Raw genomic sequence first — 23,900 nt, 5'->3', positions numbered from 1 at the left:
TCTCTCTCTCTCTCTCTCTCTCTCTCTCTCTCTCTCTCTCTCTCTCTCTCTCTGTCCATCTCCCAAGGCTAATTTAGTACCTAACGGATTTCCAGACTCCATCGTGCATTTTCCTGCTCCTTTTTAACAGGAGTTGTAGTCAAAGTGTGGCTTTATATAAAACTGTTTTGTGGGAAGATGCTTGACACCTCTATGCTTGACACCAGCCCCAGGCTCTCTGTCCCCACATCCAGGGGAAAATGTATTGAACAGTTTGAGGTTTGAACCTGATGAACCCTCAGTGTGTCCCAGTCGCTCATCCCTGACTGTTGGGCCAGTGCTGGCTCCCAGGGGGTACAAAGTACCAAGTAAATGTCAAGTTGGTCATAAAAACTCTTGTTCAGTTCTGGAACATCCATGGGCAACATGGAAAGAAAACTAGTGAGATTTGCTTGGAGCGTGGCTGTTTCTTCCAGCATTCCATATCCAGGGGATGCTCTGTGTCTGTTTGGATACTGGTGAGTTCCAAGAGCACAGTCAAACCCGTTAATGGGAGCTGAGAATTAGGCAGAAGGCTTGGAGGGGAGGGGTTCAGGGAGGGCACAGCAGCCAACTGTCAGCCCAGCTCTGCAGCCCAAAGGCACTTGAGGAAGAATTTACTAAAATCATTTGTTTTATTGATTTTTTTAAGAGCCCACTTGCCACATTACTCACTGTTCTCTCTGCTTATGGCTATGGTGGGGGTGGGCTGGGTGGAGGTGGCCTGGAATTGTCATTTAAAAGACAGTATTTCTTTAGATTCCTATTTGAAAGGGGGTGAGAGTGTATTTTCTAATTGCATCATCTAAAAATTAACGGATTGTCAGAGAGAAGTGTGGTGGTCCTGTGCCAAGAATGGGAAGCTGTAGGATGGAGCTGTAAGAGGCACTGATCCCATTACTACTGTCACACAACCCACAAAGCCATGACGAGTTGCATCCCCACACCTCCACAGAACATCCAAAAATCAGTGTTGGACATTCTGCACCCAATTGAACCCCCACAGTGCAGCTCTCCATGATTAAACACGATGGTTTCACTGGGCTATAACTCACTGCTTAACAGGAAACTGAGACAGACATGCTCCAAGTCAGGAGAGGAAACGCAGCTCCAAGAAGACGTGATGTTCCATGGGCTGAAGCAGCTCCAAACCTCTTATCCATGAGTCATAGGATGTGTTTCCATCACTCCTCTCAGTGCAGTAGGTGAAATGGAGGTGATCCATGTGTGAAAACTGAAAACCAAGCCTTGGTTTAAGTTTAGGGGGACAGATGATCTGGAATCCAAGGTTCAAACTAACCAGAGATGGAAAGAATCTTAGAATCACAGAATCACAAAATATGCTGAGTTGGAAGGGACCCACAAGGATCATCGAATCCTGGCCCCCTTGGGATACCCCAAGAATCCCACCACGTGCCTGAGAGTGTTGTCCAAAGGCCACGAGAAGGGTGAGGGACTAGTGCCAGTGAGCAAAGGAGGGATGGAAGAGAGAGAAACAATGCAGGTCAATTCAGCAGTAACACGTGGCTGAACCTACCCACAGCAGTGCCCTCCACAAGCTGCATGATGCACTGGAAGAGGGAATTGGAGCAGCAGCACATGGGCTGTTTGTGTGGGGCTGAGGGATCCTTCCCAGCACATGGAGCTCTGTGACCCCACTCAGGCCACGGGGGTGCTGAGATGCCCGACCTGCGGCTCGGCATCCGGGGGCTCTGCGTCCCACAGGCTGATAGAGGGGGCGTGGGAGGTCAGGGGGGCTGGCAGCAGGTTGGGATCATTCCCCAGCCCCCCAGAGTCAACTGAGTCAGTCTCAGCCTGCAAGGTGAGGATGTTCTTGAGGGACGTAGCGGCATGGGCTCCGCTGTTGGAGTTCCTCATGGAGAAGGATATGGCGCTGGGCCGGGGCTCCCCCCAGCGCCGGCAGCAGGGCAGGAATTTGCCCATGGCTCTCTTGAAGTCCCTCATGAAGAGCGGGTAGATGATGGGGTTCATGGTGCTGTTGCAGTATCCCAGCCAGGTGAGCACGTCGAAGAATCCGGCTGGGACACAGCCACAGACAGCCTGGGGGGGGCACAGCAGGGATTAGCAGGGTCTCCCACCTCAGCCCCGATCCAGAGCAGTTTCCCAGGCACATCAACATTCCCCTTTCAAAGGAAACCTCCAAATCCCTTTTGAAGGTTTTTTCCTTGCTGTTGCTCCCTGGGGAAGTTGCATCTTTGCTCCCAGAGGTGTTCCAGCGAGACCTTCAGATTGAACCCAGCTGGATCTCGAGTGAAAAGCTTTTGAAAACCCAACACAAAACCCCCACAGGTTCTTACCTGCATCACATTGGTAATGAAGAAGGGGAGCCAGGCCACAAAGAACATGCCCAGGAGAATGCCCAGGGTCAGACTGGCCTTCAGTGCCTTCTTGCTGTGCTTGTTGGTGAACCTCCTGCTTTCACTGCCGGCCATGGGCTGGCTTGGGACACAGGGAATCTGTAGCAGGAGACAGGGAATGGTGATGAGCCTCCCCAGACTGGAGTTGCCAGCACCAGTGCCAGCCTCTGCCCAAGAAAAGTGAGGTTAGGTGCTCCAAATCCTGAAAAAACCCTGCCATTAATTCCCTTCTCCAAGAGACAGGAGCAGGGCATGCACCACAGGCCCTGAACTGCAAATTAGGGAGAGGAAACAATAGAAACCCTCAACATTACCTTATTTTTTTTACTGTAAAATAGGAGTTTCTCACTAGGCTGTTCTGTATAGAAAAACCCAGCTCATGTTTTGGTGAAGACAAAGCCCTAAAGAGGCAGCTCCAGCTGCTCATTACAGCAACAAACTAACTACATTTATAAAAGCAGGATGTGAAACATTTCAGCCTACAAACACCATAACTCAGCCCTCCCTCCCCCCCCCGCAATCTAAAATGAACTGATTATCTAAGCCCTCCACTGTAATCAAACAATGCTCCTTTGCCACTCAGCTTCCTGCCCAAAAAGACAGCAAAAATCTGGTTAAAAGATGAAATCTGAGGGTTCCCTGACTGACACCTTGTTTTCAGCTAATTTGGGGCTCCAAGAAACCTTTTGGGCCACTTGCCTTGGCTGAAAGACAGGTGGCAGATGCTGTTTTTCCACAACATGACAAAGCCCCTGAGCATCCCCTGATCCCCTGAGTGTGTTTGTGGGGTCCAAAAACCTGATATCCAGGGAGAAAATAAACACTTTATGATATTGTCTGTTTATTCTTTGATTGTCCTTTTCCTTTTGACCGTTTGGTGCATTTTATCACATGTGGGAGAGCTGGGCAGAGTCCTGTGTCTGCTTTTAGAGTGAACAAACTAAATCAAGGTATTTAAAGACAATTAAGTTTGCCTTTTCCCTGTAGGATATGTGGTCAATAAAGCCTATTACAGGGAATTAGAGCTGTTAGATTTAGTGGCAATTACCTTCTCCTGAAGAAATACAAACAAGTGCAGCCACGTTTTGGTTATAAAACCCACACATGAAACCAGTGATTGCACAAGGAGTTGTTTGGCAGTTCCCGTTAACCAGGTAACAAAAATAGAAGCTTCTGTTCAAAATAAGATGCTCTCCAGAATTTGGCATTTGCTATTGAAATCCTTCTCCCCCATATGTCTCACACCCACCACGGCCAAGATTTACGAGTGGAAAATCAGACCAAAGATTAAAACCCTCAGGGATGATGCCAGCCAAGAGGGGGGCTAAAGTGCCTTTATTTTGCATCGCTGAGCATTTTTGCCTGAATCTTATAATTTCTCTGCTTCTGCTCATGCTGTTTGTGTGCTCCAGAGCAGCTCTTCATTAGTGGGACAGACACAGGGCACTTCAGAGGGCGTCAGCAAGGTGGATGTTGCCCAAAATCTCCCTCCCTGTGGTCTAGTTGTCAAAGCCAGCTCTGGCTCTAAGGTTGTCCAGAAGGCAGAAACACCCCAGGCACCCAAACTGTGCAAAAAACAAGGTCTGCAAAAAACAAGGTCCCTGCGGACACCTTACCTGTGGCATGGTGTCATCAGCAGTGGTGGTGGTGGCCATGTTGGAGGTGAGGGAAGCCACCTGCACCGCCTGCTTGCGGGCAGCCAGGAGGATGCGGCAGTAGGTGAAGGAGATGGCAGCAGACGGGAGGAAGAAGGTGAGGCAAGAGGCGACCAGGGCATACGGCAAACTGACCACCAGCCGGCACTGGTCTTCGTCCCCCCACGAGGTGACGTTCAGGGAGAGCTCCTCGAACTCCAGCTCGTGCCATCCCATCTTGATGGGCAGGAAGGAGGCCAGCGCAGCCACGGTCCAGGTGGCCAGGACGAGCCAGAGGGCCCTGCAGGAGGTCATGCGCATCTTGTACTTGAGCGGGGAGATGATGAGCAGGTACCGGTCCAGGCTGATGATGCAGAGGTTGAGGATAGAGGCACTGCAGCACATGACGTCGAAGGAGGCCCAGAGGGAGCAGAAGTCCCCCCGCAGCACCCAGCGCCCATAGAGCTGGTTGAGCGTGGCTGGGGGCATCACCACCAGCCCCACCATAAGGTCTGACATGAACAGGGACACCAGGAAGTAGTTGGAGGTGTTGCGGAGGGAGCGCTGAGTGATGATGAGGAGGATGAGGAGGAAGTTCCCTGCCGTGGTCAGCAGGATGATGAAGCACAGGAAAGCAGCCACCCAGCTGCTCCCCACGAGCAGCGAGTGCTCCCCCAGCATGCTGGAATTGGGGGCCCCCAGGTCACCCTCCATGGGAGCTTTGGGGTTGGGGGGACCTTCTCTGGCGTGACCTGTGCTACGTGATCATCACCAGAGCTGGATCCAGGGGAAGAACGACCATCTGTCTGCTCTGTGTCTGTCCTCCTCTCTCCTCTCCTTTCCTCCTCCTCCTCTCCCTCTCCTCCTCGTCGTCTCCCTCTCTTCCCCTGCTCTCTCTCTTCACTGGTGCTCAGGGCAGAGTGACATTCCCAGGAGCCGATCAGCAGAAGCAAGGTTCCCTCCCTGTTACTCACAGCCAGGCAGTGCCTTGTCCCTGCAAATGCCCCTGCTCTGGGATGTCCCTGGATGCTGCTGCTGGATGCTGGGGATCTGCTGGATGGCAGGATACTCGAGATGCCAGGGATGGCAGGATGTTATGGATTCTCTGATGCTCTGGATGCGCTGGACCAGGGAATAATAAGCCCCTGGGATGCTCTGGATACTCCAGATGCTCTGCACTCAGGATACTTCAGATGCTGGGGATGCTCTGGATCCCAGGATACTCCAGATGCCAGGGATGCTCCGTACCCAGGATACCCTGGATGTTGGGGATGATCTGGACTCCAGGACGCCCCAGATACTGGGGATGCTCCAGCCCCCCGAGGCTCAGCTCTTACCCCCCAGCTGGGCTTGGCTCCCTGCAGAGCTCTCTCCCCGGGGCCTCCCGAGGTCCTCCGTGCCCGGGTGCTGCTGGTGCTGCAGCCAGAGCCGGCGTGGGGAGGCAGAGCAGCTTGAGGCGAGGACTGGGATGCTCCCAGCCCAGCTCGCTCGGCAGGAGGAAGATCCGGAGTGTGGGAAGGGTTCTCTCCCGCGGCAGAGGTGCGTCCAGCCTGCAGGGTGTGTGTGTGAGTGTGTGCAGGTGCCAGCCAGACTTCCACCTGCTGCTCTGCAATGCACAGGAAAGGATGCAGAAATGCTGATTCCAAGGAGGTGGGGCTGGAGAGGGAGAGGAGGAGATGAAATGAAACGCTAATTAAAACAGGGATCTGGGCTAAACTACACGAAGTGCCAGCCTGAGAGTTCTCTTTTTCGCCTTAAAGAAACAGTCCTGTTCTCTGCTTTCCTTGCCATCCCTGCCATTCCTGCCGTCTGTGCCAGCAGTGGAGCCCCCATGTTCACCTGGCAGCTAGGCCAGCAGGTCAGTGGCCAAGCCCAAGTGCCAGGCTCCATCCTCTGCTTGATCAGGAGCTCCTAGTGCCAGGCTCCATCTTCCACACTGGGTAATAAAAAGCAAAATTTTGCAAAACCAAATAAATAAAAAAAAATCAACAAAACCTGCACATGAACCCTCAGGAAGCAAGTAGAGGCATCACAAAACTGGATGACATTCCTACAATCTGCAGCCAGGAACGGAGGGGCAGAGCCAAGGGGAAAGGCTGCACTGGTGCTGGGACAGCCAGAGGGCTGGCCCCTCTGCTTCAGGGTTTGTTGGGCTGACCTTGGGTAGCCCAGATCCTTGTCTGAGGGACAATCCTGCATGCATCCACGGCAACTTGCCCTTTGGCAAGTGGAAGGCAACATGCGAGAGGACCCAGTGGGTCCTGCTGGTGGCTCCAGATCAGGAAACACCCCTGAGTCTCCAAGTGCCATTAGTATCCTGTGCTACCACCTCCACACATCATAGCCAACACCTTGGGGTGCTGGGAAGGGATTGATTGGGATTTTTTAATTACCCAGCTGCTCAAAGGTGGGCTTTTCCCAACAAATATCTGTGATTTCTGTTGGGGGTTGACCAGAGCTGAGGGCACTGGCTCCAGCACAAACCAGAGCCGTATGTGTGTCTCTGTTGGGCCCCTGGCACCCACCCCTGTGCTCACAGGGCCAGGCACTGCCAGCTGCTGCCCTCCCCAAGACACCACCAAAGCTTTCCTCAACATGCTTCCTTTGGGAAGTTGTGCTGCAGATGTGTGGGGAATGCCAGCTGTGCATCACACACACCCCCTCACCCCATCCCACTGCACCCCAGTGCTGTCTGTGCCGCCCTGTCACCCACTCAAGGACAGAAATCAGTCTCTTTAGCAAGTCCTACTTCTCTATCACCTTTTCAACAACTTTGTCATATTTTTCCCAGTGGCTAAACAAGCATTTCAGGCCTGGAAACCACCTCTGTCTGAGGAAAGGATGGGGGAGATGCAAGGCAGGGCTCACCCTGCACAGAGACAAAGCCCATACACACCCTGTGCCAAAGTGCTCTCTGAGAAACAGTTGCTGTCACTGGTACCAAGAAAAGCTCTGCCCTCCTTCTGCTTGCCCAGGACGCTCTCCTTGGATGCTCCCAGCCAAACCTCCCCAGCCACCTCTGCATCCCTGTGTCCTGGCAGGGATCCCAGGGCAGAGCAGCACACGCAACACTCTGATCGCAGCAGGAGATTTCTTTGGAAAAGCATTTGCACCAGGAAACCCTCACTTCCTCAGCCCATCTGTTGCTGGGAGAAGAGAGAAACCCCACCCTCAGCCCACCCTGCAACAGCATTCCCAGGCAGGATAAGTGAAGGCAGCAGGACAGATTTATCCCAGCTGGATCCATGCTGGTGCTCAGTGAGGAAGTGATGCCAGAGGGCAAGTCCAGGCTTCCTTCTCAACCTGGCTGCACCCCAACTTTAGGAGCATCTCAGTTTGCCTCCAGAGCTTTTGCTTCTGAGAAGGGGATTGGAATCACAGAATGGTTTGGGTTGGAAGGGACCTTAAACCCCATCCCATTCCATGGGCAGGTACACCTTTCACTACATCAGGTTGTTCCAAGTCCTGTCCAACCTGGCCTTGGACACTCCCAGGGATGGGGCAACCACAGCTTCTCAGGGCAACCTGTGCCTAACCTTTCAGGAGTGTTTCCTCCTCAAGTGGGAGGTTTTCTGCTCCTGGTTTGGATGTGCTTGCTGGGGAAGTGAATCTGAACTCATTGAAGCAAAATGGGTTTTTAAAAACCTGCCTTGAAATGAGGTCCAAATCCTACCATTATCCCTGCAAAAGTTTCTCCACGCCAGCAGCTCTCCTGGCCTGTCTGTGCTCTCTCCCTGTGCTACATTTCTAGACACATCTGCAGGGATCATGGCTTCCACCGGCTCTGCTCTCCAGTACCACTAGCAGGGAAAGCAAAACCAGGCACCCAAGTGTCAACATGGCAAAACACAAAGGGCTGGTGAGACAGAGAGTCAAACTGGGATGCTGAGAGACATCAGTGAGGACATCCAGGCAGTCCAGGAATTAATGCAGCAGCCTCATTCCATCCTTTAACTGGGATAGTCCCTAAGTTTGATTTTGGGCAGAGCCTGGCTAACTACCTTGAAAAGATTTGTGTTTTCATCTGCACAACAGTCCATCACTGCCTACGTTTGCTGAAGCTCAGCTTGTGTTGAAAGGAGGTGGAGACATCCCATTTCAAACACCTTGGACTGCAGCTCCTGGAGTTTACAGGAACAGCACCCTGCTAAATCCAGCCTGTTTCCACTGTACACTAGTAAAAGGTCACATGATTGTGCTCAGTGACCACCACAGGTTTCTCCACCTCTTCCTGGCTCTTCCTTGGGAAGACACTTCACAGCATGAAAACATTATGTTAACACACAGGACACCTCCAGCCCTGCCAGGTCCTTCCTGTTTAGCCTGTCACTGTAGCATTTGCCGCCTTAATGCAAACCCTCTCCCACTTCCCAAAGTTCAGAGAGCTGCTTTCCAAACCTGTGCAGAGCCTCCAGAGCCTCAACAAAAGGGGCAATAAGAGCTGGACTCAAGGAGGGAAGAAATAAGAGCTGCACTCAAAGAGAGGCAATAAGAGCTGGCTGCTGGCACAGCACAGCCTCTGGCCCCTCTGGGAGATGATGAGACCTTCCCCAAGGTCAGACTCAGACCAAGGAGCATCACTGATTGTTTCTGAGGGCACATCCACACTGGCCTGGCATCAGTGGGACCAGAGGTTTGCGAGGGTGCTCAGGGAATGCTTGATCCAAACCCCTTTGGGAAAGAGCCCACTGGTTTCAGCCAAGGCACCCAGCCCTTCCTCACCCACAGAGGGATGTCCAGCCCATGTCCAAGTTCTCCTTCATCTGCTCCAGAAGAGCTCCCCGAGGCCCTGAACATCTGGATGAAACACGCTGGATCAAGACTGTCACCTAGTGGCAACAGAGCTGGTGAAGGTTGTGTGATCCCACAGATCCCACGCACTTCCCACACAAGTGGGACCTGACAGCCTGAAAAACTCCCGGCTGCAGCGACACCGTGCCTCAGCCACAGCTGACGTGCAGCTCCCCATGCCCACATGCACAACACATGTTGAAGATCTGGGGTCAGTTTTCCTTTCAGCAGCTCTCCCTCCTCCTCCCAAATGGAATGCAGCAGAAAGCTGCAGGAGCCACGGTTCTGCCCTGACCTGGCCCCTCCTGTCTGTCCTGGCTGGTGTCCTGGTGTCAGCACTGCCAAAAACCAGACAGGCATCAGAGCACTGAGCAGTGGAAGTCAGAACTAATTTATTTAAGAAAAAAAACAAAACCAAAACAAAACTCATCAAAAGTGGGGGGGGGAGGCATCAATTACAAGCTCTGGAAGCTCTTGTCAGGACAGCGCCAAAGAATCAGCATTATACAACAGAGAGAGAGGCAGCAGGAGAGGCACAGGGCCCACCCTGAGCCTCCCCAGCCCTGCCAGCACAGGGACATCCCGGCCCTTGGGCCCCCTTCTCCCTCCATCACCATTAAAAGTGCAGCAGGGAGAGGGGGTACAGGGTTAGCTCCTACCCAAACTCCCCGTGGCTCTTGGCTTTCCCCTGCAGCCATGAAATGTGAAGCCTCAGCACTCATGGCATGATCCAGGTCCCTCATCCCCAAGGAGCCATGTGGTGGCCCTGGGGACAGCAAGGTAAGGGCTGTCACCACCACAGTACCCAGTCACCTCCCACACACAGCCCCAGAGGCACATCTTGGGGCAAAACACTCCCCAAGAGCTGCCTGATACAAAGTGTTAGGGTTAGATTAGTCCAGATCCAGCAGGTGCCAGGAGGAACAGCGTGTCCACGCTGAGCCTATATGGCAGGGAGGGAGAGAGGAGGAAGAAGGGATGCTGCTGGTCCCACCACCCCAGGAGAGATGTGCATCTCCTGTGGGATTGTGGAGAGGCTGCATCCCTTCTTCCTCCACCCTAGGCAGGAGCCATTAGAAGACAAAACCCCAGAAGGGCTCCACACAGTTTTGGAACCTGTGGACAGCCCTGGGAGCCCCACTCAGCTCCTGCTCTCAGCCAAACTGCCCCATCCATGCTCCCGCTCCTCTCAATATATTATTACTATGATGTGCAAGTAGTTTTGCATCAGAAAACACTGAGCCCTCGTGTCCCACTCAGCAGCTCCAGCCCTGCCTGTGCCTTGAAACATTCTTCCAGCGCCGGGGTGTCGGGGAGCAAAGCGTGAGGGCAGCAATTAGACAGGAAAGACTCCACCCCCCCCCCAAACCCTCTCCCTCTCACACCCCCCTGCCAGGACAGTCCGCACAGGCCGGGTCACTCCTCGCCCTCCTCCTCATGGTGGTGGTGGCTGGAGGCAGGAGGTTCCTCCACCTCCTGCTGGTGGTGGGTGTAGTGGTGGGGGCCAGGACCCTCGGCAGGCATATTCTCCTCAGCGTTCAGGTAGACGTTGAACAGGGCTCCTTCGTGGCTTGGCTCCTTCCCACACGCCTGGCAGCTGCAGTGCAGGATCTTCTCCACCAGCTTGTCAACCCTGGGGATCTCCTCATTTCCTGGACAGTCCAGTGTCACCTGGGCAGCGGGACAAGGACACAGTGAGTGTGGAGGCTCCCGTCCTGAGGAGGGAGGTCTGACCTGCCCCGTGCCCTGAAGATTTGGGGTGTTTTAAGCCAGAAGTGATGGGTTTCTATCCATAGAAACCAAACCTCCCTGTCAGTCTGCAAGGTGAGAATTGTCTGGGAACATCTCACGAGGTCACAAGCTCCAGAGACCCACGGAAAATCACAGAACCATGAAGGTGGGAAGAGACCCTCAAGATCAACGAGTCCTACCGTTAACCCAGCACTACCATAATCACGCCTAAATCACAGAATCATAAAATCACAGAATTATTTAGGTTGGAAGAGACCTCCAAGATCATCAAGTCCAGTCTATGACTGATCTCCACCTTGTCAACTAGACCAGAGCACTCAGTGCCACAGTGTCCTAGTTACAGGGGCTGGGACCAGTTTATCACTATGTGAGTATAACCAAAACTGTGTATTCTACCCCCTCTCTGTCATTTCTGATGGACTGTTAATAAATGGACTGTTTGCAGCAGCTGCTCAGGGCCCACCTGACACCTCAGGCTACAAGCTGGGTGTTAAAGAAACTCTGCTAGGCAGGGGAGTGTTCTTTTGTTTGCACACCAATGACTCAGCTGTGATAACTTCCCTCCAGAAAGGCATTAACACCTTCACACCCAGCCTGAGGGGTCATCTCTGCTAATGGGCCACCTTGGACTGGCATAACAGGCAGCTGCAACACCCAGACCATCAAAGATTCCAAAAATATCTCATGACTCACAAAGATAAATCACCCATTGTAAAACTCCCTGCCTTGGGGGAGGCACTGGGCATTTCCACCTGAACCTGAGCACATATAATCTTGGGGTTTTGGGACTTGTGGCACTCATTGGATCCAGAGGAGGACCAGAACTTCAACAGGACTGTGACTGTCACTCTTGACAAAACTATGATCATCACTTCAACAGGACTGCAATCATCATCTGGACCAACAGGTTTCCTTTCCTTTTACTTTGCCCCCAGGGGACCACGTGGTGCTCAGCACAGGGGTGGATGAACACCTGTGTGTTCCTGTCCCAGGGTGCGGGGTTATACATCTGTCTTTGTGGGTTAAAATACAGTTTTAAGATACGGTTTTCTCTGTTTCACTGCATTTATTGTAATTTTTTTTAGTAAATTGTAACTCTGACTTGTAATCTCTCAAATTGGTTTAATTTCTTCCATCGGCTTACTTTTAAACTAGCACACTGTCCTAGTTAGAGCAGCCAGGACCAGTTCATCACTGTGTGGGTGTAACCCAAACTGTGTATATTCTACACCCTCTATGTCATTTCCCAGGAACTGTTAACAATAGACCATTTGCATCAGCTGCCCAGAGCATACCTGACCCCTCAGGCCATAAACTGGGTGTTAAGAAGCCTGTGAGACAGGAGGATGTTCCTCTCCTCACACCAATGACTCAGGTGTGATAACTCCTCTCCAGGGAGTCATCAGCACCTCCACACCCAGCCTGAGGGGTCATGTCTGCTAAAGGGCCACCAAGGATTCCAAAAATATCTCACGACTCACAATCACCCATTGTTGAACTCCCTGCCCTGGGGGAGGTACTGGGAATTCCCACTGGAACCTGAGTGTATATAATCTTGGGGTCTTGGGACTTCTGGGCTCACTCGTGGGATCCAGAGGAGGACCAGAACCTCAACCAGACTGCAACCACCACTCTCGACCGGACTGCGACCACCACTCTCACCAACAGGTTTTCCTCTCCTTTTACTTTGGACTCAGGGGGACCATGTGGGGCTCAGCATGGGGGCCAACGAACACTATTCTGTTTGTGTCCCAGGGTGCTGGGGTTTGTGGGCTAAAACCAATTGTTTGTCCGTATAATAGTATTTATCATATTATTGTTATTAAATTGTAACTCTGACTTATAATCTCTTTTGAATTGGGTTCATTTCTCCTGCTGGTTTACCTTTAAACCAGCACACATACACATCCAGTCATTTCTTGAATGCTTCCAGAGACAATGACTCCACAGCCTCCCCAAGGAACATATTCCAACGTCTGACCACTCTCTCTAATTTTTTTCTATTACCTAATCTGAACCTCCCCTGGTGCAACTTAGGGCCATTTCCTCTCGTCTTTTCACTTGAGATGTGGCAGAAGAGACCAACCCCCACCTCACTCCAACCTCCTTTCATCCCCAGCTCCAGCTAGACAACACTCCCAGGCACCACTGGCATAGGAATATCGGTGTGATGGCAAAGGCCACTCACAAGACATGATACTGAACAGCTCAGATAGTTTAGACTAAAGCCTCTGATCAAATTGGGGGCTGAAAGCAAAGCAGAGAGCTGAGCCCAGCTCCCTGGGGCCTAAGCTTCCCTCGGAAGAGGGTTTATGGCTCTGCCAGGGTCAATGGTAGCAGGAAATTGTGAGGTCTGAGGGTGACTGACCATGGGAGGCACTTCTGGACATCAAACAGGGCAAAAACTCGCAAGTGGGAACAGGCAAAGGAAGCGGTGGAGAGAACAGACACGTGGGATGAGCACAGGGAAGAATAATGCAGGGAATGACAGGGGATGGCTCTGCAAACAGAGGGATAAAGGCATCATTCAGCACAGCAGTCACATTGCTTCCAGCAGCTTCTTCCACTCAGGCATCTCAAGACAGGGCACAGTCACCTGGGAGACACCCTGGAAGGAAACTACAAGTGGGAAAACCTCAGGGAAGGAGAACAACTTGCTGTAAAGTGGTGGCAGAGCAGAGCTCCTGAGTGAAGCCCCTTGGAGCAGGCACGGATACTCACGATTTCCCACATGGACTGGGCTGGCATGCAGGAGTCGCAGTGAACCAGGGACTCTGTGGACTGGGGGAAGGTGTTAGGGACACTGTAGCTGAAACACTGTCCCAGACAGGCCCTGCAAAGACAACAGGAGGGATGGGGGCTCAAGGGAGGTGCCTGCTCTTCTCAGCAAAGGCAGAAAGAGATCTGGCCTTCCACTGGGACAGGTGGAGGCAGGAGTGTGCGAGTGACAGTCCCCAAAGCCACTCCTACACCATTAGCTGCCTCCAGCCCTGTGCTGAGGTGGATGTGTACCTGTTCTGGATGGATTTGGACTCGCAGCCACTGTGCCCCACGATCTGGGTGATGTTCTTGGCCTCACACCAGGCGCTCTTGTCCGGGAAGAGGGCGAGCTTGTTGATGGGTGGGGGAGCAGCCAGGAGCGCTGGGAAGAGGGCACCCACCACGAACCATAACATCATGGCCAGCTCTGCCAAAATCCTACACCTGCACACAGAGAGTAAAGCATTAGCAGGAAAGAAAACAGGCAAACCAGCTGAGTTCTCCAACCCCATGGAAGTTCTTGGTTGAGACAAGTACAGGTACATCCTCCCTGCTGTGGCCAGGATGGTTCCCCAAAACAATGCCTGGGGAGTGGGACGTGCTGCTCTGCCTCTTCCCCTTTCAAAACAGCTCTGGGGCAGGGAGATACCTGCGTTACCTCTCCCAGTCTCTGTGCCAGGAGCAACAGCAGCTTTTCATTTCCCACCCAAAGCTGGGCTGGGAGAAGTTTGCAAACGAAAACATCACCGCCACAGGCCAAGCCAGGCTGGAGAAGTCCTGGACCACAGAAATGTTATTATCTGAGGAAGGAACGAGCTTCCCCACTTCCTTTTCTCCCACCTTAAAAGCCAAAGCTGGTCTTGCTGCAAGCCTTCCCGGGAATAAGGGAAGGAAAACCCCTCTAATCCTGGAATTGTGCAGCAGGTGTCGCTGCAAGGCAGTAGCACACAGGGACATGTGGAAACCTCAATCCAGGGGCTGGAAACCCGCAGAAAGACCAACACAATATTTATTTTTATAGAGCCACTCAAATTCTGCAAAGGGTTATTCCAAAGATGAGAATTTGGGCAGTGGACAAGGGGGGGGTGGGCTTGAATAACAAGCATAAACCTAACTCGCAAAGGCGGTCAGCTTGGAGGTCACTTCCCACTTCCAGAGAAATTCCACCCGGGGTTTCCTTGCTCTGCTCTCCAGCCAAGGTGCCTGAATTAACACTCCCAATCACTGGGGAAAGGCAGATGGAAAAGCATCATAGAAACAGGGAAATTTTTTCCTGTGTGGGGTTTCACCAGTCATGGTGAAAGGCAGACATTTATACTTCCTAAAATATTTGTTAGAACCATGTTATTTGTTATTTCCTTCTATTTATTTATCCAGACAATGATCCAAAGCCCACATTGGAAAGACTCCTGTTGATTCCCATGGCTCCTGGATCCAGCCCTCTAATGTTTGCTGCAAAGGAGAAAAATGCCTTCTTCCTCAGACACTGGTGTCAGAGGCAGCTGAGGACTCCCAACGGGGTGTTCCCAGGCCACTCCATCTGTCTCCACAGTCCTCTCCCACATCTTGTGGGCTGGAAGACCACTAGGATTATCTACATGACTGAGACACCTTCCTAGGCACCGCCTGCAGCTCCAGCTCAGGGATTTTAACGTCATATGGGGTTTTGCCCTACTATCCCTCCACTGAGCCCAACTTCCTGGATCTGAATCAAGAAAGAGACAAGATTCTTCCTGTTCTCCATCCCATGGTACCTAGAAAAGAGCATTCTCACTCACAGGATCTCTGGAGGAATCAACTGGGGTCTCTGCTAACTTTCCTTATTTCCTGGTGATACAAGAACCACAATTGTGTAATGCAGCAACACTTGTACAGCCCTGGCTTCCTAATCCCCCAGCACTTGTGGGATGGGAATCCCACAGTCCCCAGTGGGAATACCTGCTCCAAGTGGGGTTTGCAGGTGTTGGCTGGAGATAAGCAGAGGGTTTTAACCCCTGCACTTGCCCTGCCATTAATGAGAGCTGTGGGGTTAAATACTTTTGTCCTGAAGATGACTCTTAGGACTTCTGCTTCCTGAATTTTTTTCCATTTCACTGGGGGAATTCTGTGATTTCTGTAAGAAGAACCAGGTTCAGCTGCACACACACACAAAACACTTGGTTTGCTTGGTTTTCCAAAACAGCATGGTTCATTCCTCAAATGCCAGCAGCTCTGTGCTAAGGAATCCCACTCCCAAAGTCCAAGATCAGAGCTGGGATGCGACCCAAACAGCAAACACCTCCATCCCGAGGAACAGTTGAAATTCCTCTGGAGTCGGTGCACAAGTTCACTTCCACATGCCCCATGGGAGAGCAATTTCCTTATTTCCAAAGAAAGGTGGTGGGTGGTTTTTGTCCAGGTTTTTGTGCATCTCAACCCAGCTGCAAAGAGACAAACATTCCTGTCTGTGCTGAGTCCTGCTTCCCTGGAAGCTTTTATTGTTCCTGGAGGGAGGTGTTCAATTGCCAGAGGCACGAAGGATCCTCTCGGAGCATCTGGGTTCCTGTGAGGAAGATGAGTGAGGTTGTGCTCTGCTAAAGCACAGGACCTGGCCTGGATTCAGTAAAGCACTTAAACATATGCTTAAGCCTTCTCCTTTCCCTTTTCCTGGGATGTGTTTGTAACCAGGGCCCCCAGTGACAACGGCCACTGGTCTGGTTTGCAGGGAGTGGTCAGAGAGTGGGGCAACTGAGAGCCTCCACAGCAGGGGAACTGGGTATCCCTACGGACCTGGAGCAATTCCAACTCTCCCCCGTTCCTCAGGGCACCCTGGTGCCGAGCAGTGCTACCCCCCAGTGACCTAAAGCCTTGAACACGCCACATCCACACCGCACGCTGCTCTCCTGCTCACAAGAATGCCCTGGAACCCGCAGGGCCACATTTCTAGTAAGTAACAAGGTTTATGCCGGTGCCTAGGAAAACATCTGATGTAGCTGAGTTTGGGAGGGAGCTGGGGTTGGAAGCAGCCCTGGCGCGTCCGCTGGAATAGCTCAAAGCAGTCATGCGAACAGTGCTGCCACGAAAACCATTCATCTGACAGCAACCACAGTGCCCGAGACAAAAGCGCCGTGTTCCTTCTCCCCCCGGCTGGGAAGGGAAGGGAAAAAGGAAGATAGGGCACCCGAGCAGGTTTGCAGACTCCCGACTAAATAAAGGCACTGAGTACATTCCTCCGTGACAAGCTAAATTACACATTGTAGCCCCGAAAGGAACAAGTGTGTTCTGTGGCTGACCCGGCAGCAGCAGCCACTTCCCCCCACACAGGGCCTTCTTTTTCTTTCCCACACCGGGGCACGCTTTTTTCCCTGTTAGTCAAAGCTCTTCAAGCAGAAAGTTCAGCTCAGTTCCGGCAGAGTTCCCTCTGCAGGGAACTTCCTCCCCATCCCTTTGGCCGTGTTTGGGAAATTAAATGACTCAGCCCCGAGCCTGGCACATCCCAGGCTCCCAGACAAACAACTTCTCAGCGCAGGCACAGCTGCAGTCTTGTGGTGAGCATCTCCAGAGCCCTTTTCCAGGCTCTCCCCAGGTCCGAGGGGTTGAGGGGCAAAGTGTCCATGGCTGGTGGGTCTCAGGGAACCACCTCAAAACCACTGTGAGGCCCAGGAGTTCTGCTGACAGCTCAGCCTCCCATGAGCCCAGTTTGGAGATCTGCTGGTACCACCTCAGATGTTCTGTGCCACCCAGAAGAGCTCTTTCCTCCCGTTCCAACAGTCCCGGGACTCAGGAGTCCCTCGAGCAGCGCCTGGAAGCAGCTGGGAAAACCTACATTGTTATGCTGGCCAGAGGACAATCACTGGAATTACCTCGGAGGCCGCGTTCCCACCATCCAGCCCACAGCTGTTCCCAGCCATTTGGAAACCAAACACTTCTGGAGGAAAATAAAACAGATCTAATCAGTTTTACCGTCTTTTTCCAGTGTGAAATTTACACCATAACACAAGACAAGCTTGCAGGTGGACATGGGGAATGTTTCATGAGTAGTTTAATGTGTTTATAGGTATTTTTCTTATCCAGGATCTTGCAATTCTGCCAAATACATAAAACCACATACGCAGGTAGATTGTGCTCATGGCCACACACACAGTGTCCTGGTTCTGAGAAACAAGAACCCCCTAAGCTTTACAAACATTGCTCAGCCAAGGCTCACAGCCTGTGGATACAGCACAGAAACAGTGTCAGCTCCATGCTGGAGCTCAGGAAAATGGGACACAAGGACAGGAAATGGCCTCACCTCAGTGCCTCACTCAGTGATCCAAGACCTTGTGTGAGACACACGAAATCTCAGCAGAGACGGACGAGGTGAAGGCTTCAGCTCCTGGTCTGGATTAGAGCTGGGACCTCCACTGTCCTCTCCTGCCTCCCTGGACACACAGCTGCCCTTCCTGACGGAGCCAGCTTCCCACCCAGCTGCGCTCTCTCTGCACCACACCAAGAGCAAGTTAGACAGGAATCACAGCAGTCCTGGATCCTGCCTTTGTGTTCAACTGGACATTCGTGCCATTTTGCTGAGAAAAGCTGCTGCACAGCCTTGCTGCGAGGAGGCCCCAGACACATTCTGTGCCTCAGTTTCCCTCATTGCAAGAACAGAGACAGGGAAGCACCGAGTGAAGTGATGGGTGCAGGGAGAGCGGAAAAGCACAGGGAGGTCTTTGGAGTGCCAGATTTCCTTCGAGGGAAGCAGGAGGGGAGGGCTGGCTGCCAGCAGCCCTTGCCCCACACGATGCCATGAATGTTCCTCAATGGGAAGGTGCTCAGGCAAGGGCTCAGGAGAGGTGGGAATCAGGTTGGAACATCATGTGGGGGAGTCACACAAGGACAATGTGCTGCTGGGAAAGGGGGGGGTCACTGCCTGGAGAGGAGGAAGCTCTCCCAGGACATGGGTGGGATCACTCCTGTGATGGGATCCACACTGTGTGTGGACGCAGCCAGGAGAGATCTTGATAGCCACTAAAACACTAAAAGGCAAATGATTATTTAGGCACCTAAAAGGAAGTGAAGTCACAGTGTCTGCTTTGGTGGCAACTGGAAAGAGACATCCCAGAAAGATCCAGGGCATGGCTCTCCTCAGACAGGATTAGGTCTATAACTTCTGCATACCACCAGGGATTGCCTCTTAGGAAACTCAACTCAAATAATATTTGCTTACATGGAATAAAAAATTATTATAAGCCAGCATCATTAGCAGGAAAAGATTAAATCTCAACTGCAAAAAAATGAAAAGTCAGTGTGTACTGAAACAATCTATCAAAACAACAGATGTTATTCAATACTTGTCCTTATTTAATACCTCCTCCTTTTTTGAAATTTGCATTTAGCTAAGACTTGACATTTTTGGGGACTCTACTTTAGTGAGTGCAACAATCAAAAAAAATCTAATCGATGTCATGACAACGTGGGCAAGGGAGAGGGAAGAGAACTCTCCACTGAGAATGTCTGGAGGTAATTCTTCAAGACACAGGAGAGCTCAGCTGAACACAGAAGTCTCTCCTGAGCTCAGAGCTTCAGTCTTGCTTCACTGAGCTGCAAAATCTGGGAAGAAATTACAAAAAAATAAACAAGGAACTAGCACAGGAAGACATTTGATTTTTAACAACCACAAGAATCCATCCTAAGAACTTTTTGATAGTGGAGCAAAAGCTGTGTCGTTTCTCACCGTGGACCTGGCTGTCTCTGCTCCTTTCAGGAGCAGATGTCAGAGCTTCCCTTTCTGTAACATATTAATTTCCACTCAAGCACAGTTGGGCAAGTCACAGAAATAAAGCAGCAATAGAGAAAAGCAGTGCAGCATTTTTAAAGCACTCTGCCCTCCCCACTTTGGCCAGAAAGTCAAAAGATTTTGGTACATTGGGAGTTTCAATCTAGCTTCTTGACCGTGCACTGAGCACTTTGGAAATACATTTTTTGCAGCTGGGAAAAAAAAAAAATCCAAGCTGCTTTACTTACAAAAGTCATTGGAAATCTACCTCTGGACTTACATAGGCTTAGAATGGGGTCCTGAAGGAGCTCTGCTGGAAAAGGGACACACTAATGGCCTGTAGAAGAGGCAAGAGTCATATAAACAGTTTGTGGTAATTCATTTCAATTGCTCAATTTCTTCAGCATTAAGAACAATCACTGCCAGGAAAATGCATCAACCTGAAGCACAGGAATATATCCTGGCCCCACACTGCCCTCCACTCCCTCTCCAAGCACATGAGGCTCTGCAGCCCCTAAAAGCAGCAGGACAAGCGAGATGGGAGCAAAGATCAGTTGTGACCTGGAAAACAAGCTGGGGGCCAGCCCAGTTCTGGGGAGCAACAGGATGGGGTGCCTCAGCAAACTGGGGAGAAGGAGAGGGTCCAGGCCCTGCCTGAGCCCCCGCGCAGGGAAGAACCCGCCTGGCGCGCGCTGTGGCTGGAACATTCCCAGCGGGGGGTCGGATCCGGGTGCATCTCAGCTAATATGAGAACCAGGCACTTCCAAACACAGCTGTGAGCTGTGTTCCAGCCGGAGGCCACGCTTGCATGTCTGGACCTGAGTGAGGCTCGGCTCCCTCCTGAGTTTTCCCTGGAGCTGCTGTTTCCCACACAGCCATCCCACACACCCACTGGCACAGAGCAGGGAGAGTCAGCCTGGAGCTGAGGGCACCCGCTGCACTTTGGCCCTGCAGGAGGACAACTAGTGTCCAAATTCAGACTGTGGATCCAACCCCTTCGAAAATCCCATGGATAACAGTGACTGCTGCTCTCTCCAATGCTGTCCCCGAGCCCTGTGAGCAGCAATTTCCCACTCAGCATGGAAAGGGAATATCTTTTCCTCCACCCCCACAGTACCACTATCAGCAGCCTGGCCAGTATCCCTCACCTCCCCAAAGCACCAGGCTTGCCCCAGAGCACGGTCACACCATTTTCCAGAGCCACAGCCTCTCCCCTCCTTGTTTGGACACAGCTTTCATAGAGCCAGCAATAAAACCCACAGGATCCCACGAGTCGCTCACTGTTATCCATGTTTGATTTGCAGGCACCAGCGGTTTCCCTGGGGAGAGCTTCTCCCAGCAGGCCCAGTTCTGCTTTCACTTAGAGTGAGGTAAACTGGGACTGGCTCCTCCAAATGACTCCACTGGTGCAAATGAGATCAGAATCTGGCACCACTCGTCTTACTCAAAACAAGCCTAACTGGAACCAGATAAAACCAGTTCCAGTACATAGTGGCCACCAAGATGATGATTTTTTAACTCCTGCAGGCAGAGGGGAGCTGTCTCAGATGCCAACCACACTGGCTTTTGCCTTGCTCGGTCATTCATTACCAAACTTGCATAAAAACCCAGCGCAGCAGGGTTGCGCCTGAAGGATCAGGTTCCCAGCTGCTGGAGCAAGAAGGGGAAAGAGAGAAGGAGAAAGGGGCTTGCTTGGGGATAGAGCTGTGGATCTTTCAGGATCCTCCCTGCTGTTTCCTTCCCCCTTTAGCAACCATTTAGGCCATATCTTGGTCACAACAGCAGAAATCCAGTGACCTGAGTGCTGTTTTGCCCTTTTACTCTCTGCTTTACACTGCACCAGCCTCCTCAGTTTTGATGATATAAACCCAAAGTCCCTGTTATTTACCCACTGCACTGACCAAAATATCTCCAACACCAAGGCATAAAAACACATGGAAGTGCAGGGTCAGAGATGTTTGGAGGTAACAAAACAGTTCACAGCTTAGGTGGTATTTTCAGTTGCTACCAGGGCTGACCCAACACTCGACATTTAGACAGTTTCTCCTGAAACTGCAGGATTGGGCCCAGTAACTACAAGGAAATCAAACCGTGGCCCAAACACTGCTCTTTTTGCCCCTCTGGACGAGTTGCCCGAACTCTGTGTTGGAGAAAAAGGAGATTTAAACAACATCTGAGAGTGACCCAAGCAAGGGCTCGATCCTGACTCCATTTCCAAAGCTCAGCTCCAAAGGACTGTGATCTTGGCTGGGATGGGGCTACTGGCCCAGCCCAGCTCCATAACTGATGTGAATGGGTGCTGGGTTGCTCCATTCCCATCATCAGTGCTAATTTACACCCGGGAAAGCCCTGGCACCCAGTGCCCCACATCCCTCCCTCCCTAAACAGCACTGCACAAGAAACAAAGGTCTGGGGAACAGCAAGCACAGCTTCTTCCAGGGCTAACAGGAGGCATGGAGAACAGACCACCCCTCATTCCCACTCTGAAACTCCCCTAGAAGGACAGTTTTATCAGCTGTTTGGGTTTTTAAGAGTCTGATACGAGTGGGTGCGAAGTTTCTTTGCCCTCAGCCCTGCTGGACCCCCCTGGCACTCTGCCGCTTGTTTTTTCACAAGAGATCTCTGAGCTTGGGAGACTCCAGGTGAGGGTTGTTTTTTCCAGCAGACTGCAAAACAAAAAGAGCAGGAGCAACACCCAAGGACAGAGCAAGAACCCAGCTCTGCCCACCCTGCAGCCACTGCAGCTATGGTACGGGAGCTGGCAGAGGTAATGCCAATGCTTCAATGGGAATAGCATGGAGTTTGGGCAGGAATAACTACCCAGGAGTTTTCTCTGCTCCTCAGGCAGGTTTCCCATGGTTGTACCAGCCTGATCTGCCCTCGGCGATGCCAACACACGCCACGGGCAAAGTTACTCCACCACAGGCAGGTCTTCAAGGCTGTTTGAAAAGTATTTTGGCTCAGGGCCCAATCCTGCACCTCCAGAGCACCCAAAAATTCCCTCCAGCTCGACTCTTCTCCTCACTCCAGAAAGACAACCGGGCACTCAGGAAGACTATGCTCATTTGCCCTTTTTGCGAGACCACAAACTCCCTAAGCTGGAATTCGGCGCGGAGAGGTCACACCAGGGCTGTTTGCAAACACTTGGGATTTTTATACTGAAGGCAAATTCCATTTCCCATCCTGCGGTTTGCAAATTTGAGGCGAGCTGCCTTTTATGAGATGGGAGACTGCCTTCAAAAAAGCAAAAGTGCCCGTTCTGTACAGCTGTTTTTTGGCTGGTTGGACATTGCAAAGAGGACATGGAGTTCTTCGGCTAAAAATACAAGGGAAAATCTGGTTCTCTCCATATCTCCAGGATCTTTCCCGCTTGTTTCAGTAGGGTGCAGATTTTTCCAAACAAAACCCTGTATGGCAAAGCTGTGGTGTCCCAACTCCACAAACACTTCCTACAGGCTGAATTTTGAATTCGATGGAGTTAATCCAGTATGTAAAACTTAGATTGTGGAGCAGAGCAGAAATTTCTGGTGTCCTCATAAGAGCAATATTAGTAGGGAATAAGGGATTGTCCAGATCAACTTTCATGCAGCCTGAAAGCTAGCTAAAGCATGTTCTGTTCCGAAAATATCTCCCAGGAAAAAAAAAGAGAGGTCCTCACCGTGCACAAAACACAGATATTACTGTACAGAACAAAATAGAATTTCTGCAAATACTTAGACAAACTGAAATACGTTAGGGCTCAAGAAACAGGTAAGGATATATTGTATATGCCATTGTATATTCTAGTAAATGCCCAAACTATTTGTAGGATACAAGGATGTAAATTCATCCCCAGGATGAACTTTTCAAGGAACAAAAGTTTACTGCCTTGCCATCGGGAAACGTTCTTTCCTTTACGATCGCTGAAGTACCCCACATCCACTGGTGGTGTGGGTTAATCGATATTGAGCGTTCCCGTTCTTCCCCGTGCACTTTTGTTCGAAACCCGAAAGCGATGGGAAGGAGGGAAGGACTGTACCACAGATGTGCGCCCGACACAGCTCCCGGCTCCCCAGCTCCCAGCCTTATATTTAATTGGAGCTAAAGCGGCGGTGGAAATAGTTTAACGATTGCAGAGCAAATCCCCCCAAGTCCGCCTCATCTCCAACCGATTTCTGCCCGTGGCTACATCCTCATCTTCCCGGCCATCAATCACCGGCAGGGTGGGGGAAGAAGAGAAGGGAGAGGAAAAGAGGCGAATAATCTGGTGCGGGGGGGGGGCAGGGAGAAGCAGAAGGTTCGGGACGTGGGTGGAGGGGACACAAAGCCAAGGGCTACTCACCACCCAGGCGACGGCGGGGACATCCCATGGGGTCCGGGGCCCGGCGGTGCCCAGCGGCTGCCGCATCCCCGGCGCGGCGGGGCAGCCACGGAGGGAGGCGCGGGGCGGGCGGGAGCTGCCGCCTTCTTCCCTCCCTCCCTTCCCTCCCTTCCCCCGGTGCCGGGCTCCGGGCGGTGCCGCCGGCCCCGCCACTCGCGATTGCACAATCGGGGTGGGAAGGGAGAGGAGGGGAAAGGAGGGAGCGACGGCGGGAGGAGGGACGGAGGGAGCGGCAGTGGCAGCGCCCGCCCCGCCGGGGACCGGGCACGGAGACCCTCGAGCAGCCCCCGCGGCCGCCCGGCTGAGAAGTGAGAGCCAGAGCTCTAACACGGAGCTCACCCACCGACCTGGGCCGTGAACCCCCCGGAAAGGGCTAAAAACTAACGGGGAGAGCACGGTGGCGACGCCCGGCCGCAAAAACGAGGGGTCTTTGGAGAACTGTGTCCGAAGGGAATGTCCCAGCGCTTACTCCT

General features: G+C 52.0%; 2 protein-coding genes across 4 annotated transcripts; both read right to left on the bottom strand.

Moving 5' to 3' along the window:
* Positions 1-38: 38 nt before the first annotated feature.
* HTR6 (5-hydroxytryptamine receptor 6) lies at positions 39-5,793 on the bottom strand. 2 transcript variants are annotated; one of them, XM_027668036.1, is made up of 3 exons: positions 4,013-5,793; positions 2,337-2,495; positions 39-1,252 (listed from the first exon to the last, which is right to left on the bottom strand). In XM_027668036.1, the coding sequence occupies exons 1-3, from the start codon at positions 4,742-4,744 to the stop codon at positions 1,109-1,111; spliced, it is 1,035 nt and encodes a 344-aa protein (XP_027523837.1). In that variant the 5' UTR covers positions 4,745-5,793; the 3' UTR covers positions 39-1,108. The 2 variants fall into 2 exon arrangements, with proteins under 2 accessions (XP_027523837.1, XP_027523836.1); XM_027668035.1 differs by having other exon boundaries at positions 1,158-2,079.
* A 3,396-nt stretch (positions 5,794-9,189) lies between these two features.
* LOC113959185 (neuroblastoma suppressor of tumorigenicity 1) lies at positions 9,190-23,504 on the bottom strand. Of its 2 annotated transcripts, none has more exons than XM_027668043.1 (4): positions 23,389-23,504; positions 13,586-13,777; positions 13,295-13,406; positions 9,190-10,492 (listed from the first exon to the last, which is right to left on the bottom strand). In XM_027668043.1, exons 1-4 carry the CDS (start codon positions 23,409-23,411, stop codon positions 10,238-10,240), a joined length of 582 nt encoding a protein of 193 aa, XP_027523844.1. In that variant the 5' UTR covers positions 23,412-23,504; the 3' UTR covers positions 9,190-10,237. The 2 variants fall into 2 exon arrangements, with proteins under 2 accessions (XP_027523844.1, XP_027523845.1); XM_027668044.1 differs by lacking the exon at positions 23,389-23,504 and adding an exon at positions 17,176-17,194.
* Positions 23,505-23,900: the final 396 nt, after the last annotated feature.

Source organism: Corapipo altera, unplaced genomic scaffold, assembly GCF_003945725.1.
Source record: "Corapipo altera isolate COAL_440 unplaced genomic scaffold, ASM394572v1 80, whole genome shotgun sequence".
NCBI lineage: Eukaryota > Metazoa > Chordata > Aves > Passeriformes > Pipridae > Corapipo > Corapipo altera.
The sequence above is the reverse complement of the archived record's forward strand: the minus strand, read 5'-3'. Positions and strand labels throughout refer to the sequence as shown.

Excerpts from the sequence above, each read along its gene's own strand:
- HTR6 (XM_027668035.1), bottom strand. The coding sequence starts at position 4,744 with ATGGAGGGTGACCTGGGGGCCCCCAATTCCAGCATGCTGGGGGAGCAC. Across the intron at positions 2,496-4,012 it reads CTGATGACACCATGCCACAG|ATTCCCTGTGTCCCAAGCCA; the intron begins GTAAGGTGTCCG and ends CTCCTGCTACAG. Across the intron at positions 2,080-2,336 it reads TCATTACCAATGTGATGCAG|GCTGTCTGTGGCTGTGTCCC; the intron begins GTAAGAACCTGT and ends TGCCCCCCCCAG.
- LOC113959185 (XM_027668043.1), bottom strand. The coding sequence starts at position 23,411 with ATGTCCCCGCCGTCGCCTGGGTG. Across the intron at positions 13,778-23,388 it reads TCCCCGCCGTCGCCTGGGTG|GTGTAGGATTTTGGCAGAGC; the intron begins GTGAGTAGCCCT and ends CTCTGTGTGCAG. Across the intron at positions 10,493-13,294 it reads CCCAGTCCATGTGGGAAATC|GTGACACTGGACTGTCCAGG; the intron begins GTGAGTATCCGT and ends CCCGCTGCCCAG.